Consider the following 15,443-nt stretch of genomic DNA (forward strand, 5'->3'; position numbering starts at 1 on the left):
TCACGGCAGTCGCCCATGTGAATCGACAGGGCGGCACAAGAAGCAGGACGGCGATGGCAGAAGCCACAAAAATTCTCAGATGGGCGGAGAATCATGTACTAGCACTGTCAGCAGTGTTCATCCCGGGAGTGGACAACTGGGAAGCAGACTCTCTCAGCAGGCACGACCTCCACCCGGGAGAGTGGGGACTTCATCCAGAAGTCTTCCAAATGATTGTAAATCAATGGGGTCGTCCACAGGTGGACATGATGGCGTCCCGCCTAAACAAAAAACTAGAGAAGTATTGCGCCAGGTCAAGAGACCCTCAGGCGATAGCTGTGGACGCTCTAGTGACACCGTGGGTGTACCGGTCAGTTTATGTGTTCCCTCCTCTACCTCTCATACCAAAGGTATTGAGAATAATAAGAAAGCGAGGAGTAAACACAATTCTCGTGGTTCCGGATTGGCCGAGAAGAGCGTGGTACCCGGAACTTCAAGAGATGATCTCAGAGGACCCGTGGTCTCTGCCGCTCAGACAGGACCTGCTGCAGCAGGGCCCCTGTCTGTTCCAAGACTTACCGCGGCTGCGTTTGACGGCATGGCGGTTGAACGCCGGATCCTGAAGGAAAAGGGCATTCCGGAGGAAGTCATTCCTACGCTTATTAAAGCCAGGAAAGATGTTACGGCAAAGCATTATCACCGCATATGGCGGAAATATGTTGCATGGTGCGAGGCCAAAAAGGCCCCAACAGAGGAATTTCAACTAGGTCGATTTCTGCATTTCCTGCAAGCAGGAGTGAATATGGGCCTAAAACTGGGCTCCATTAAGGTACAGATCTCGGCTGTCGATTTTCTTTCAAAAAGAACTAGCTTCAGTACCTGAAGTTCAGACATTTGTGAAAGGAGTGCTGCATATTCAGCCCCCATTTGTGCCTCCTGTGGCACCTTGGGATCTCAACGTGATGTTGAGTTTCTTAAAATCACATTGGTTTGAGCCACTAAAAACCGTGGATCTGAAATATCTCACGTGGAAAGTGGTCATGTTATTGGCCTTGGCTTCAGCCAGCCGAGTGTCAGAGTTGGCGGCTTTATCATGTAAAAGCCCTTATCTGATTTTCCATATGGATAGGGCAGAATTGAGGACTCGTCCCCAGTTTCTCCCTAAGGTGGTGTCAGCGTTTCACCTGAACCAGCCTATTGTGGTGCCTGCGGCTACTAAGGATTTGGAGGACTCCAAGTTGCTAGACGTTGTCAGGGCCCTGAAAATATATGTTTCCAGGACGGCTGGAGTCAGAAAATCTGACTCGCTGTTTATCCTGTATGCACCCAACAAGCTGGGTGGCTCCTGCTTCTAAGCAGACTATTGCTCGTTGGATTTGTAGTACAATTCAGCTTGCACATACTGTGGCAGGCCTGCCACAGCCAAAATCTGTCAATGCCCATTCCACAAGGAAGGTGGGCTCATCTTGGGCGGCTGCCCGAGGGGTCTCGGCTTTACAACTTTGCCGAGCAGCTACTTGGTCAGGGGCAAACACGTTTGCAAAATTCTACAAATTTGATACCCTGGCTGAGGAGGACCTGGAGTTCTCTCATTCGGTGCTGCAGAGTCATCCGCACTCTCCCGCCCGTTTGGGAGCTTTGGTATAATCCCCATGGTCCTTACGGAGTTCCCAGCATCCACTAGGACGTTAGAGAAAATAAGAATTTACTCACCGGTAATTCTATTTCTCGTAGTCCGTAGTGGATGCTGGGCGCCCATCCCAAGTGCGGTTTATCTGCAATACTTGTACATAGTTATTGTTAACTAAATCGGGTTATTGTTGAGCCATCTGTTGAGAGGCTCTATTGTTTCATACTGTTAACTGTGTTTCATATCACGAGTTGTACGGTGTGATTGGTGTGGCTGGTATGAGTCTTACCCGGGATTCAAAATCCTTCCTTATTGTGTACGCTCGTCCGGGCACAGTACCTAACTGAGGCTTGGAGGAGGGTCATAGTGGGAGGAGCCAGTGCACACCAGGTAGTCTAAGATCTTTCTAGAGTGCCCAGCCTCCTTCGGAGCCCGCTATTCCCCATGGTCCTTACGGAGTTCCCAGCATCCACTACGGACTACGAGAAATAGAATTACCGGTGAGTAAATTCTTATTTTTTCTATTATAGTCAGACGGGATGTAGTTATGTGACCCCCTACATCCTGCCCCCTTAGAATGCCAACTAGCAGGGACTCTTCCCACTCGTGGGTGTCCACGACACCCATAGAGTGGGAATAGAACCTGTGGCAAGCGTAGCTCACCACTGAGCCCGCAAGGGGCTTGTTGCCCTCGCGGCCGGCCATCTCGATACCGGGATCCCAGCGTCGGTACGCATACCCAACCCAGTCAGACATAGTCCCCATCCTTATACCCTCTGCGTATGGCCTCCAGGAACTGTGCATTGCCAGGGTCCTGATAGCTGCGCAGTTCACTGTCATCTAGACTATATCCATTCTTCCACAGCTTCAGCACCACGTGGACCTGCAAGATCAAAAATTCAGCATGTAACTTCATAATTCCATATTTAAAAAACAAAAACACTCAAATCATTTATGAGGGTTCATTAACTGTGTGCTGGTCTTGTCTGAGCTTGAGCCGCTAGTGGTTACTCTGGTATTGGGTGATTATTTTTTTGTCCTTGCCCCTGTGACATTGTGGGGGTTTTTCTGGGACATATTTATTATTATTTATTTATTTATTAAGTCGAGTAACCGCCATGTGCAGCACGGACAGCAGCTAGACGGGCTAAACTGTCATTTTAGACACAGGTCCGGTAGCCCCCAGGTACATTTTGACGGTGACCTGTTCCACAGTAGCGTGTCAGTCAGCCCTCGTGCACCTTCATAGCAGACGTTCACATCTCATATCTTTGTTCAATAACCATCCACTGCATAACAAAGACTCAGGAGTGCCGCCTGTACTTTCAGTGGCTTATACGGGTGTTCGCACCTCAGGATGGCATCGGAGCAATAATTTAAACTACAAAACAGGTGCTGGGTACTACATTGTTTAGATAGATAGAGATATTAAACCCTCACTACTGTTAGAATCTCCACTTTGCTTATTTCATCTGTAGTCTTCGTGTACTTTGTATGCCCCGGTTTATGTGTGTCCTATTTTTCTCTACTGCCAGCGCTGTGAAGCAGTGTAGCACCTCACAAATCTACAATAATAATGAATAACTTTGCACTTGTGTTAGAATATCATTTTATAATCTTGAACAATGCTCCGCCCTACTTTTAAAAACATAAAACAGGATTTATGTTGTTACCTTGTTAAATCCTTTTCTTTGAATCCATAGGTGGGAACAGGATTCATTACACTGGGTATAGGTTGGATGCGGAAGCGTCCGGGCAACCATAGGTTCCATTTTATTGCCCAGCAACCCTTGGGCCGCCCGTCCCCTATACCCCGCCCCCCAGTTTTGGTTAGCGAACCCACAGCAGGAGCGAGAACCAGGAAGGAAGGAAGACCAACACTCTTACAGAGTCTTAAATGCTCAAGTTAAGGATACACTTAATCTAGGAACAATTTCCCCGCAGGTCAGGTGCGTCCTGGACTCAAAGAAAAGGATTTAACAAGGTAAGAACATAAATCATGTTTTCTTTTTCATCCACTAGGGGGCACAGGATTTATTACACTGGGATGTCCCAAAGCTGTCCCCCCCAGGGCTGCGTCATCCGGCGCAAAAGGTGTCAAGCGCATAAAATCTCAGAAAAGTGCGGGCTGAAGACCACATTGCTGCTCTGCTGAAGCCCCATGCTGAGCTGCCCAAGATGCTCTTACCGAGCGAGTAAAATGGGCCCTGACCCCCTCCGGGGTAGGGAACTCAGCAGCTGTATAAGCCTGACAAATAGTCAAACAAAGCCAATGGGCTAACAACTGCTTTGAGGCTGGCCAGCCCCGTCAGCGATAGCCATACAGAACAAATAGAGAATCCGACTTGCAGACCTCCCCAGTTTTGTCCATGTAAATGCGGAGACCCTGTACCACATCTAATGATACCTCCGTTTGGAAGGAATCAATTAGAGCTGGAACTACAATCTCCTGGTTAATATGAAACTTAGAGAGACAACCTTATGAAGCACTGCCCTATCCTAGTGAAATACCAGGAACGAAGAGTGGCACGATAAAGCACCGAGGTCTGAAACCCTGCGAGCCGAAGCAATCGCCAGCAGGAAACGTCTTCCAGGTGAGCCAACGTACATCCACCATTTCCAAAGGCTCAAAAGGAGGCTATTTCGATGCCCTTAGAACTATAAGACAAGTACCAAGGAGCTATGGGAGGTAAAACGGGAGGCTGCACATGTAGTACTCCCTGAAGAAAAGTACGAACAGACAGTCACGAGACCCGTACCTTTAGGGAAGATAATCGGAGCCCTAGGTCCAGACCTGACTGCAAAAAAAGCCAACAAACATGAAAGTTGAAAGGATGCTGGGCTGAAACCTCTCGCTGAACGCCACTGAAAAAAAACTTCCCATAATCTGTGATAGAACCTCGCTGAGGAAGGTTTTCTGGCTTTGAGCATGGTATCTACCATCTTTCTTGAAAACCCTTTCTTCATTAAGACCGATGTTTCAATAGCCACCCCATCAAAGCGAGGTGGTCCGGATTCGGATGAAGGCAGGGGCCCTGTATTAGAAGATCCAGACGCCGTGGCAATGGTAACAGTGCGTCTGCTGACAGAGCCTGTAGATCTGCGTACCTGCCTCCTTCTTTCTTGAACCCTCAACAACTGTATTGAAGGAAACCCGTAATCCAGTTGAAATGTCCATGGAGATGTCAGGGAGTCTACCAGACTTGTCTCTGGGTCTCGCGTCCTGGAGCCGTACGCTGCTACCTGATGATCGATGCCATCAAATCTATGTCCGGAAGTCCCCATCTGTTGACCAACAACTGAACATCTCCGGATGGAGAGCCCACTTTCCTGAGTGTACATCTAGCCGGCTCAGGAAATCCGCTTCCTGGGATGAATACTGCCGAGATGGCTGGAAGATGTTCCTCTGCCCACCTCAAGATGCGACTTACCTCTGCCATGGCTCTGCCACCCAGAAGGGACAACCCTGTATCAGGTTGTTCTGACAAAGCCACGACATGAGAGAGCGGCAGACCCTCTCTGGAAAGGATAATTCTGTGTGTCTTGAGGTGAGGGTGTGATCCATTCCACTGTGCGAGAATCTGCAAATGTAGAGGACGTGAACGAAACTGGGCATACGCCACCATGTCGAACGTAGCTACCATAGAACCCAGGATCCTCATGCAAGCATGGATAGAGTCCCTGCGATGCTTCAAGAAAGCTCAAATCTTGGTCTGTAAATCGAGAATCTTGCCCTGTGGAAGATAAACCCTCTCCGATCGTGAGCCCCTAAATGAATAATCTCTTGAACAGGCTGAAGTGACGATTTTCAACAATTTATCTTCCAGCCGTGAGATTGTAAAAGGTTGACTGTCAGTTGAATATGATGCTCTAAAATCTCCTTCGACTGAGCCATGAGGAGGAGGTCGTCCAAATAAGGTAGTATTCTGACCCCCCTGCATCAGAGATGCCCAGTCATGACAGCCACGACCTTGGTGAATACTCGCCGTGCTGTCAACAACCAAAGGGTAACGCCTAAAATTGATAGTGGTTCTCTTAAACTGCAAACCTGAGGAATCGTTGGTGGGCGGGAGAAATAGGTATGTGTAAGTAAGCATCCTGGATGTTGAGGGATGACATGAAATCCCCCTGTTCCAACGCCAGTATGATTGATCTCAAAGCTTCCATGCAGAACTTTGGCACCCTGAGATATTTGTTGAGAGACTGTACCAGAAATAGAGTGGTATAGTAACCCTGAGGCACAGGGATGACTACATTGGAGGCTAGGAGGGAGTGTACTGCCCCCCCCTCGGGGCTTCTGCCTTCTAAGGGTACCCTGGAAGAGCCATGCTGTAAAACCGCTGGGGTGGATGCTTTTGAAATGACAAAGCATAACCATGGGAAATGATGTCCCTTACCCAGCCGTCTCTCGTGGTTTCCATCCACTGTGGGGAAAAAGATAGAAGTTGGCCTCCTATCCTGGGATCCCCCAAGGGAAGGACCACCCCGTCAGACAGCAGGCTTGTCAGTCTGCTTGGGGGCTGGGCATCTAGAAGACCAGGGCTGCTTAGACCAAGGTTTTGACGTATTCGCAGGGGCTTGGTATCTTGATGAAGCCTGACCTCTGATTCTTCCCTGCGGACGAAAGGAGTGAAAAGTGGTCCTGGGCTACTTGGGAGCTCCAGAAGGGAGAACTCCCGTATCCATGGTTGCTTCCCCTAGGTAGGCACTTGTCCTCTGAATGTTCGTCACTGAGTCTAAGTGTGGAGGACCTTTTCCTGTCCAGGAGATGTTGAACCTAAGTAGAAGCCTGTGCTAGGCTCTGCACAGATTGAGTAAAAGACTGTATATATGGTGGCACCAGCATGGGCGTGGTGTCCACTGGAGGAGGTGCAGGGGTTAACAACTGAGGTGCAGACAAACGATCCACAAGCGGAGACAATAGGATTTTAATTACCTACTGGTAAATCCTTTTCTCGTAGTCCGTAGAGGATACTGGGGATCAATTTAGTACCATGGGGAATAGACTGGTCCACTAGGAGCCTTGGGCACTTTAAGAATTTGATAATGTGGGCTGGCTCCTCCCTCTATGCCCCTCTTACCAGACTCAGCCTAGGAAACTGTGCCAGAGGAGACGGACATACTTTGAGAGAAGGATATAAAAAGGATAGTGGTGAGATTCCGAACCAGCACACACAAGAGGAAAGCCATGCTAACCAAACAACAATACTTAACCAAGTAACAGTGCAGGACGGACGAAGCACCGGGCGGGCGCCCAGTATCCTCTACGGACTACAAGAAAAGGATTTACCGGTAGGTAATTAAAATCTTATTTTCTCTTGCGTCCTAGAGGATACTGGGGATCCATTTAGTACCATGGGGAAGTACCAAAGCTCCCAAACCAGGTGGGAGAGTGCTGAGGTTCCTGCAGAACTGATCGACCAAACTGAAGGTCCTCAGAGGCCAAAGTATCGAACTTTTAGAGCTTTGCAAACGTGTTCGAACCTGACCAAGTAGCTGCTCGGCAGAGCTGTAAGGCCTAGAAACCGCAGGCAGCCGCCCAAGAAGAACCAACTGACCTAGTTGAGTGGGCCAGTACAGATTTAGGAATCGGCAGTCATGCCATGGAATAAGCATGCTGGATAGTGAGCCTGATCCAGTGCACAATCGACTGCTTTGAAGCAGGACACCCAATCTTATTGGGATCGTAAAGATACCTTCAAAGCCCTTACAACATCCAAAGACTTTGAAGTGACAGAAGTGTCGGTAACAACCGGTACGACAATAGGTTGGTTGATGTGAAACGCAGACACCACCTTTGGAAGAAATTGCTGACGAGTCCTGAGTACAGCTCTGTCCTCATGGAAAATGAGATAGGGGCTCTTGTAAGACAACGCCCCCAGCTCCAACACACGTCTTGCTGAAGCCAAGGCCAACAGTGTGACGGTCTTCCACGTAAGATATTTAACGTCTACCTCCTGTAACGGTTCAAACCAGTCTGACTGGAGGAACTGCAGCACCAAATTGAGATCCCAAGGTGCCGTGGAGGCAAAAAGGGAGGTTGGATGTGCATAACACCTTTCAAGAACGTCTGGACCTTAGGGAGAGAAAACAATTGATTCTGGGGGGGAAAAAAAAAAAAAATGGACAAAGCCGAAATCTGGACTTTTATGGAGCCCAGACGTAGGCCCACATCCACACCTGACTGCAGAAAAAGCAGGAAACGTCCCAGATGAAATTCCACCGCAGAATATTTTCTGCTTTCACACCGAGAGTCTTATTTCTTCCAAATACGGTAGTAATGTTTAGACGTTACCCCCTTCCTGGCTTGGAGCATAGTCGGGATGACCCTGTCAGGGATGCCTCTCCTGGCTAGAATCAGCCGTTCAACTTCCATGCCGTCAAACGTAGCCATGGTAAGTCTTGATAGACGAACGGGCCCTGTTGTAGAAGATCCTCGCGAAGAGGTAGAGGACACGGATCTTCGAGGAACATCTCCAGAAGGTCTGCGTACAAGGCCCTTCTTGGCCAGTCCGGAGCAATGAGAATCGCTTGAACCTTTTCCCTTCTTATTCTTTTCAGAATTCTTGGTATCAGAGAAAGTGGAGGAAACACGTACACCATCTGATAGACCCATGGAGTCGTCACAGCATGTACCGCCACTGCCTGTAGGACTCTCGACCTGGAACAATACCGCTTGAAGCTTCTTGTTGAGACGAGAGACCATCATGTCGATTTGTGGACGTCCCCATCAACGTGTCAAGCACCTGAACACCACCTGGTGAAGGGTAAAGAAAAATTATCACAGAGCTGTCTTCAGGCGCTGACAGATTTCACATATGATTACTTCTGGAGAACAGGTTTATCATACATTTGTTACCTCCAACATAAAACATAAAAAAAATACAATAGTGTAATACTTTTTACACTCCACAACTCTCATGAGAATTTATAGGTAGAATCCGTACCATAAAGTATTGTCTGCCGTTAGGTCAGACAACATTCGCATAGACAGGAGAGGACTTGATCCTTAGTACAGTCCAAAATTTTCCTCCACACACCACCTCGTTTGTCCAATATCATAAAAGAAATATAGACATATATAGTGTAATATTGCTTTTTAATATAAAACCAGAAAGAAGGACTGGACTCTCACCATATGGAAGAATATACAAGGCAGAATGATATAAAACCAGGCGTCCCCAGCACCTCGTGATTCCTCCTACGGGTCCGTTCCAGGCGCCTCTGTCCCCCACAAAATTTGAGTCAACGCGTTTCAATATTTTCAAGTATCTTTTTCAAGGCATAAACTCTCCTATCCCGGGGATATCCTTTTATACCCCCTTTGATGATGTCATCAATTCCAAATGTAAACCTATTGCCAGACATGGATCCACTACAATACTAAACATCCCATACATCACATTAAACCCACAATCCCTCCAATTGTCTAATTCAGGTGTTTGCAAAGTCCCCGTTTGGCGCCAAATAATTCCCTTTGTCCAGTAATTCATCTCTGTCCATAATGCTCACTTTGTCAAGAGAGTCAGTGATAATCCTATCTTCATATCCACTTTTCTTAAAGCTCGACGACATCTCATTTGCCTGGGTTAAAAATACTTCCCTTTCCGTACAATTTCTTTTTAATCTCTTAAACTGACTCATTGGTATGGTTTCCAACCATCTTTTATGATGGCAACTCTCTACATCTATGTAGGTGCTGGAGTCGGACTCCAGATGGTTGGATTATCACTGACTCTCTTGACAAAGTGAGCATTATGGACAGAGATGAATTACTAAAAAAAGTAGAAAAGAAGGGAGTTGATGGAGATAAGGATAGTTTTAAATGGTCTTTTATTACTGATTACACCTCTCAACATCATCAAGTTAAAAGAGTTTTAAGGAAACATTGGAAGATACTAAAGAAAGACCCAGTGATCGGGAAAGAACTGCCTAATAATCCGAATTGCATTTTTAAAAGGGCCCCCAATTTAAAAACCAAACTCGTGAAGAGTTTATGCCCTTCCTCACCGAGTAAAACCAATGTGCTATCAAAGGGATTTTATAGATGCGGAGGCTGCATTGGGTGTAAAAATGTATCTAACACCTTCGGCAAAACACTCACAGAGGTAGAGATTAATAACAAAAAACATAAAATTAATGACTTTTTAACCTGTCATTCTTTTAATGTTATTTATGCCATTGAATGCTCATGTGGAAAATGTTATATTGGAAGGACCAGTAGGGCATTAAAGGTTAGATTAGGAGAGCATTTAAGAAACATCCGGAAAGGTGTGGACACTCATGCACTTTTAAAGCACTTCAATGAGACACATAATTGTGATACGAAATATATTGTGTATTTCTTTGCCTTAAAAAAAGTTTGCACTGATGCAAGGGGTGGGGATATTGCATCTAAACTAGCTAAGTGTGAAATGACCATGATATACAACTATAACACATTGGCACCAATAGGTATTAATAAGGATTTCGAACTTAAATGGTTTTTATGAGTCAGCTAGGAATTTTTAGGTGCGGATTTTAAAGCATATTTCATGTTTTTTATTCTTGGTATTTTCTATGGTTGTCACTATAAATAAACCATTGAAGCATTATGCACTTTATAAAGTTATATTGGTTTTTAATTCTATGTATTTTTATTTTGCATTTCATACTTGGCAATCACTAAGTCCGGAATGATCTCTTCAAAGATGGTGGCGCTAAAGAAATAAGAACGATTATATTCAATGAGATATTCCCTCTAACATACCCCAGCGGTATTGTGAGTGATTGGTTTAAACTGACAATGAAATGCATATGCGCTTCGTCACCGGAAGTGACGATACCGGAAGGGATACGTTGCGAAGGGCGGAACACACGCGTGGACGGTCATCGGAAGTGACGTCTACCGAATGGAACGCAAATACGGAAGTGAAAACACCTCCGTTTCCTGCTGGACAAAGGGAATTATTTGGAGCAAAACAGGGACTTTGCAAACACCTGAAATGGACAATTGGAGGGATTGTGGGTTTAATGTGATGTATGGGATGTTTAGTATTGTAGTGGATCCATGTCTGGCAATAGGTCTTACATTTGGAATTAATGACATCATCAAAGGGGATATAAAAGGATATCCCCGGGATAGGAGAGTTTATGCCTTGAAAAAGATACTTGAAAGTATTGAAACGCGTTGACTCAAATTTTGTGGGGGACAGAGGCGCCTGGAACGGACCCGTAGGAGGAATCACGAGGTGCTGGGGACGCCTGGTTTTATATCATTCTGCCTTGTATATTCTTCCATATGGTGAGAGTCCAGTCCTTCTTTCTGGTTTTATATTAAAAAGCAATATTACACTATATATGTCTATTTCTTTTATGATATTGGACAAACGAGGAGGTGTGTGGAGAAAGATTTTGGACTGTACTAAGGATCAAGTCCTCTCCTGTCTATGCGAATGTTGTCTGACCTAACGGCAGACAATACTTTATGGTACGGATTCTACCTATAAATTCTCATGAGAGTTGTGGAGTGTAAAAAGTATTACACTATTGTATATTTTAATGTTTTATGTTAGAGGTAACAAATGTATGATAAACCTGTTCTCCAGAAGTAATCATATGTGAAATCTGTCAGCGCCTGAAGACAGCTCGGTGATCATTTTTCTTTACTGGTCTATTTCTGGGTGTGTGGTGACACCTTTCTATCACTGAACAATCCTTAGGCAGCTTATCAGCGCACTATACGTCTTCTTTTTTTCTATTGTACCTCCTGGTGAAGGCCCCACTCCCCCGAGTGTAGGTCGTGTCTGCTGAGGAAGTCTGCTTCCCAGTTGTCTACTCCCGGAATGAAGACCGCCGACAACGCCGCAGCGTTTTTTTCTGCCCAGAGGAGAATTCTTGACACCTCTGACATTGCAGCTCTGCTCTTCGTTCCGCCCTGCCGGTTTATGTACATCACATTGTCCGACTGGACCTGAATGGCTCGACCCCGGGCTCCAGAATGTTGATTGGAAGGACAACTTCCTGACTTGACCATCTTCCTTAAAACTGCACCCCCTGGGTGACTGCTCCCCAATATCCGAGGCTTGCGTCTGTGGTTAGCAGAATCCAATTCTGAATCCCAAACAGTCGGTCCTCAAGTAGGTGAGAAGTCTGTAGCCACCACAGAAGGGAGATCCTGGCCTTTGGCGAGAGACGGATCCTCTGGTGCATGTGAAGATGTGAGCCGGACCACATCTTCGAGCTGGAAGGGTCTTGCATGAAACCTTCCATATTGAAGATCCACCATTTTCCCCAAAAGGCGAATGCATAGATGCACCGATATCCGGGTTCGCTTCAGGACAACACGAACCATCGACTGGATTACCAATGCCTTTTCTAACGAAAGAAAAACTATCTGCTACTGTGTGTCCAGTATCATTCCCAGAAATGGGAGCCTCCAAGTTGGTTCTAAGTGAGATTTTGGAAGATTTAGAATCCACCCGTGATCCAGGAGTAGTTTGGTTGTGAGGCCAATGCTGTTCAACAACCTCTCCCTAGACTGTGCCTTTATCAGAAGATCATTCAGGTACGGAATAATGTTCACTCCCTGCTTGCGAAGGAAAAACATAATTTTTGCCATCACCTTGGTGAACACCCTCGGTGCCGTGGAGAGACCAAAGGGCAGGGCCGGGAACTGGTGGTGACAGTCCTGTAGTGCAAAGCGTATATAAGCCTGATGAGGTGGCCAGATCGGAATGTGAGGGTACGCATCCTTGAAATCCAGAGACACTAGGAATTCCCCCTCCTCCAGACCCCCACCGCTCTCAGAGACTCCATCTTGAATTTGAACACTCGTAAGTACGGGTACAGCGATTTCAGATTCAAAATCGGCCTTACCGAACAGTCCGGTTTCGGTACCACAAACAAGTTGTAATAATATCTCTTGTTTTGGAGATGAGGTGGAACTAGAACAATGACCTGAGTCTGTACCAGTTTTTGAATGGCATCCTGTAAGGTTATACTTGCCTCTTGTGAAACCGGCAAGCCTGATTTGAAGACTATGTGAGGTGGGTGCTCCTGAAACTCCAGTCTGTAGCCCTGGGCAATAAGATCTATGACCTAGGGATCCTGGCATGATGCTGTCCAGATGTGACTTAATTTCTTTAGTCGGACTCCCACCTACAAGTCTTCCAGGCATCGTGGTCCACCGTCATGCAGAAGGCTTTGAGGAAGCTGGAGCTCTGTTCCTGGAGAACCGGCAGTTGCTGGTTTGCCTCTAGCGCCTGTGTTGGCTGTAGAAGATCCTCTGGCTTTGCCCTTAAACTTGGCAGTCCGAAAGGACTGTAGAGTAGGTCCTGAGTAGGTCTTACTGGTTGGGGGAGCTGCAGAAGGAAGATATGTGGACTTACCCGCAGTAACTTTGGAGATCCATTTGTCTAGTTCTCTCCAAATAAAGCCTCTCCTGTGAAGGGTAGGCCTTCCACGCCTTTCCTTGAGTCCGCATCCGCTGGCAAAACCATAAGCCCCTGCGTGCTGACACTGCCATAGCAGTGGTGCGTGCATTAAGCAAACCTACTTTTATGCCTTCCAACATAAAATTCGCAGAGTCCTGTATATGTTGCAGGAGTAACACAATCTCCCCCCTAGATAAGGAATCCAACCCTTCAATGAGGTTACCCGACCATTTAGCAATGGCTTTAGTAATCCACGCACATGCAATAGTGGGTCTCTGAGCCAGCCCAGCAGCTGTGTACAAGGATTTGAGTGTAGTCTCAATCTTACGATCAGCCGTGTCTTTCAGGGAGGCTGAACCAGGGACAGGTAACACAATCTTCCGTGACAACCGATAGTGGATAGATGCATCCACTATCGGTGGACTTTCCCATTTTTTCCTATCCTCAGGAGGAAAAGATGAGAGTAACCTTTTAGGGATGTGAAATTTCTTATCAGGATTAACCCACGGTTCTTCAAACAGGGTATTCAATTCCTTTGATACAGAAAAAGTGACTGAGGATTTCTTTTTTACATTAAAATAAGATTCCTCACACTCCTCTGTCACCTTATCAGGAATTTGCAGAACGTCTCTCATAGCTTCCATAAGAGCCTCTATCCCCTGTGACAGCAGCGTCCCCCCTTCTGAATCCACCTCCCCCCTCCTCCATGTCTGATCCCTCAGCATCAGACTGCAGGATATGGGCCAGAGTTCATTTTCTTGGACAAATGGCAGGGGACTGAGACGCTTGTTTGGCGACAGAGTCTCTTTGCATAATCTCATCCACAGACTGTCTTAAATATTGCGTCTCTTTCTCATCACGGGACAATTTATTAGAGATACTGGAAATCATTCCTTTAATGGAATTCAGCCATGCTGGTTCAGCCCCGCTAGCCTGGGAAGGTGCACTACACTGAGCACATAGCAGTGAGCATCCTGGGGAAGAGGAACACTCTGCTGTAAATGAAACACACTCTTTGCCTGACGTATTGTAAATGTGACCGCACACACACAGGAAAAGGTTAAAAGCACAATTAACCTACAAAGAGCCCTTCCAAGGAGACAGATATTTTGGAGCCAGCACACCGCGCCCTTAATTGCTAATGCCAAGCTTATCCGGGTCGCAGACGAAGTACCCAGACTGGGTACTTCGTACACTAATAATCGCTACCCCCCTGCTATGACCCCCTGATACCACTGAGGTAATCTGGAGTCACACCGGAGGAGCTGCGTGTCCCTGTCAGTCAGCGTCTGTGTCCACTGCAGAGGGGAAAATGGCGCTGGTGAGCTGCTGGATCTGCTCATAGTGAAGCCCCGCCCCCTCAATGGAGCACGGTCTTCCCACTTTTTTTATACTGGCGGAGGTAATTTGTGCTTAAAATGGAGAGAGATCCATTTTAAGGCTTTGTTTGCCAGTGTGGGTACTGTGTACAGTGTACTGAGACGCAGTTGTGTCTGGAGACACAATCCGCCCCGGTTAGAAGCCGTGCATCTCTGTACTCCTCATGCCGTCATAATGGCCGGCGACCCGCTAACCGGGACGGCGGCTTAGTACTCACCACTCTTCTGGCTCTGTTAGGGGTGGCGGCGTGCTGCAGGAATGTACGCTCGCCGTGGTGGGGCTTGCAAATAGTGTCCTGTCAGTGGGGAATGGGACCATTAACCCTTCAAGAGGTTGGGCCGTTCCCCCTAAGTCCCATGAAGCAGGCAGGCTGGTGCCATCCAGTCCTGTCTGAAAATAACAAACAGAAAAATAAATGCAGAAAACTCTTCAGGAGCTTCCATAAGCGTGACCGCCTCCTCCGGGCACATTTTCTAAACGGAGTCTGGTAGGAGGGGCACAGAGGAAGGAGCCAGCCCATACTATCAAATTCTTTAAGTGCCCATGGCTCCTAACGGACCCATCTATACCCGATGGTACTAAATGGATCCCCAGTATCCTCTAGGATGTAAGAGAAATTACCTGTGTCAGGGCAGAAGCCCAAGCCGGCTCCTGAAGCGCTTGTGTTTTCTTGTTGATTTCTAGAAGGAGCAGAAAAACATGGGACACACATACCATCATTATCCGGGTCCTGTGGAGAAAGGATATTGACACAAATCCTGCACATGCGGGGCACTGGAACAGGAGTCCCTTTGCTAGCCTTATTTTTAGAAAACATAGCACAAATCTAAGTAACAAAAGGGTAAAGAGAGGGAGGAGCAATTCTACAGAGTCTGGCAGTTAACCCTTGTTTCAAGACAGCTCAGGGATGGGGCAGCAGACCACTACTACCCCCTTCCCTTGGGTGCCTAACCTCCAGGGACTTGCCTGAGTCTTCCGCGCTGTCCCTGGTGGGCTAGTGGAGAGCACAGGTGACCTGATGCTTCACTGCCCCCACACCC

At 47.0% G+C, this 15,443-nt stretch overlaps 1 protein-coding gene across 1 annotated transcript in view; it reads right to left on the reverse strand.

The window, feature by feature from the left end:
• NSFL1C (NSFL1 cofactor) overlaps nt 1–15,443 on the reverse strand; it is a 53,899-nt gene that overhangs the window by 12,923 nt on the left and 25,533 nt on the right. Inside the window, exon 6 of the mRNA XM_063959137.1 lies at nt 2,383–2,492. Coding sequence (XP_063815207.1) covers nt 2,383–2,492 — 110 coding nt within the window. The remainder of the gene's footprint in view (nt 1–2,382; nt 2,493–15,443) is intronic.

This window comes from Pseudophryne corroboree, chromosome 3 (genome assembly GCF_028390025.1).
Source record: "Pseudophryne corroboree isolate aPseCor3 chromosome 3, aPseCor3.hap2, whole genome shotgun sequence".
Taxonomy (NCBI): Eukaryota; Metazoa; Chordata; class Amphibia; order Anura; family Myobatrachidae; genus Pseudophryne; species Pseudophryne corroboree.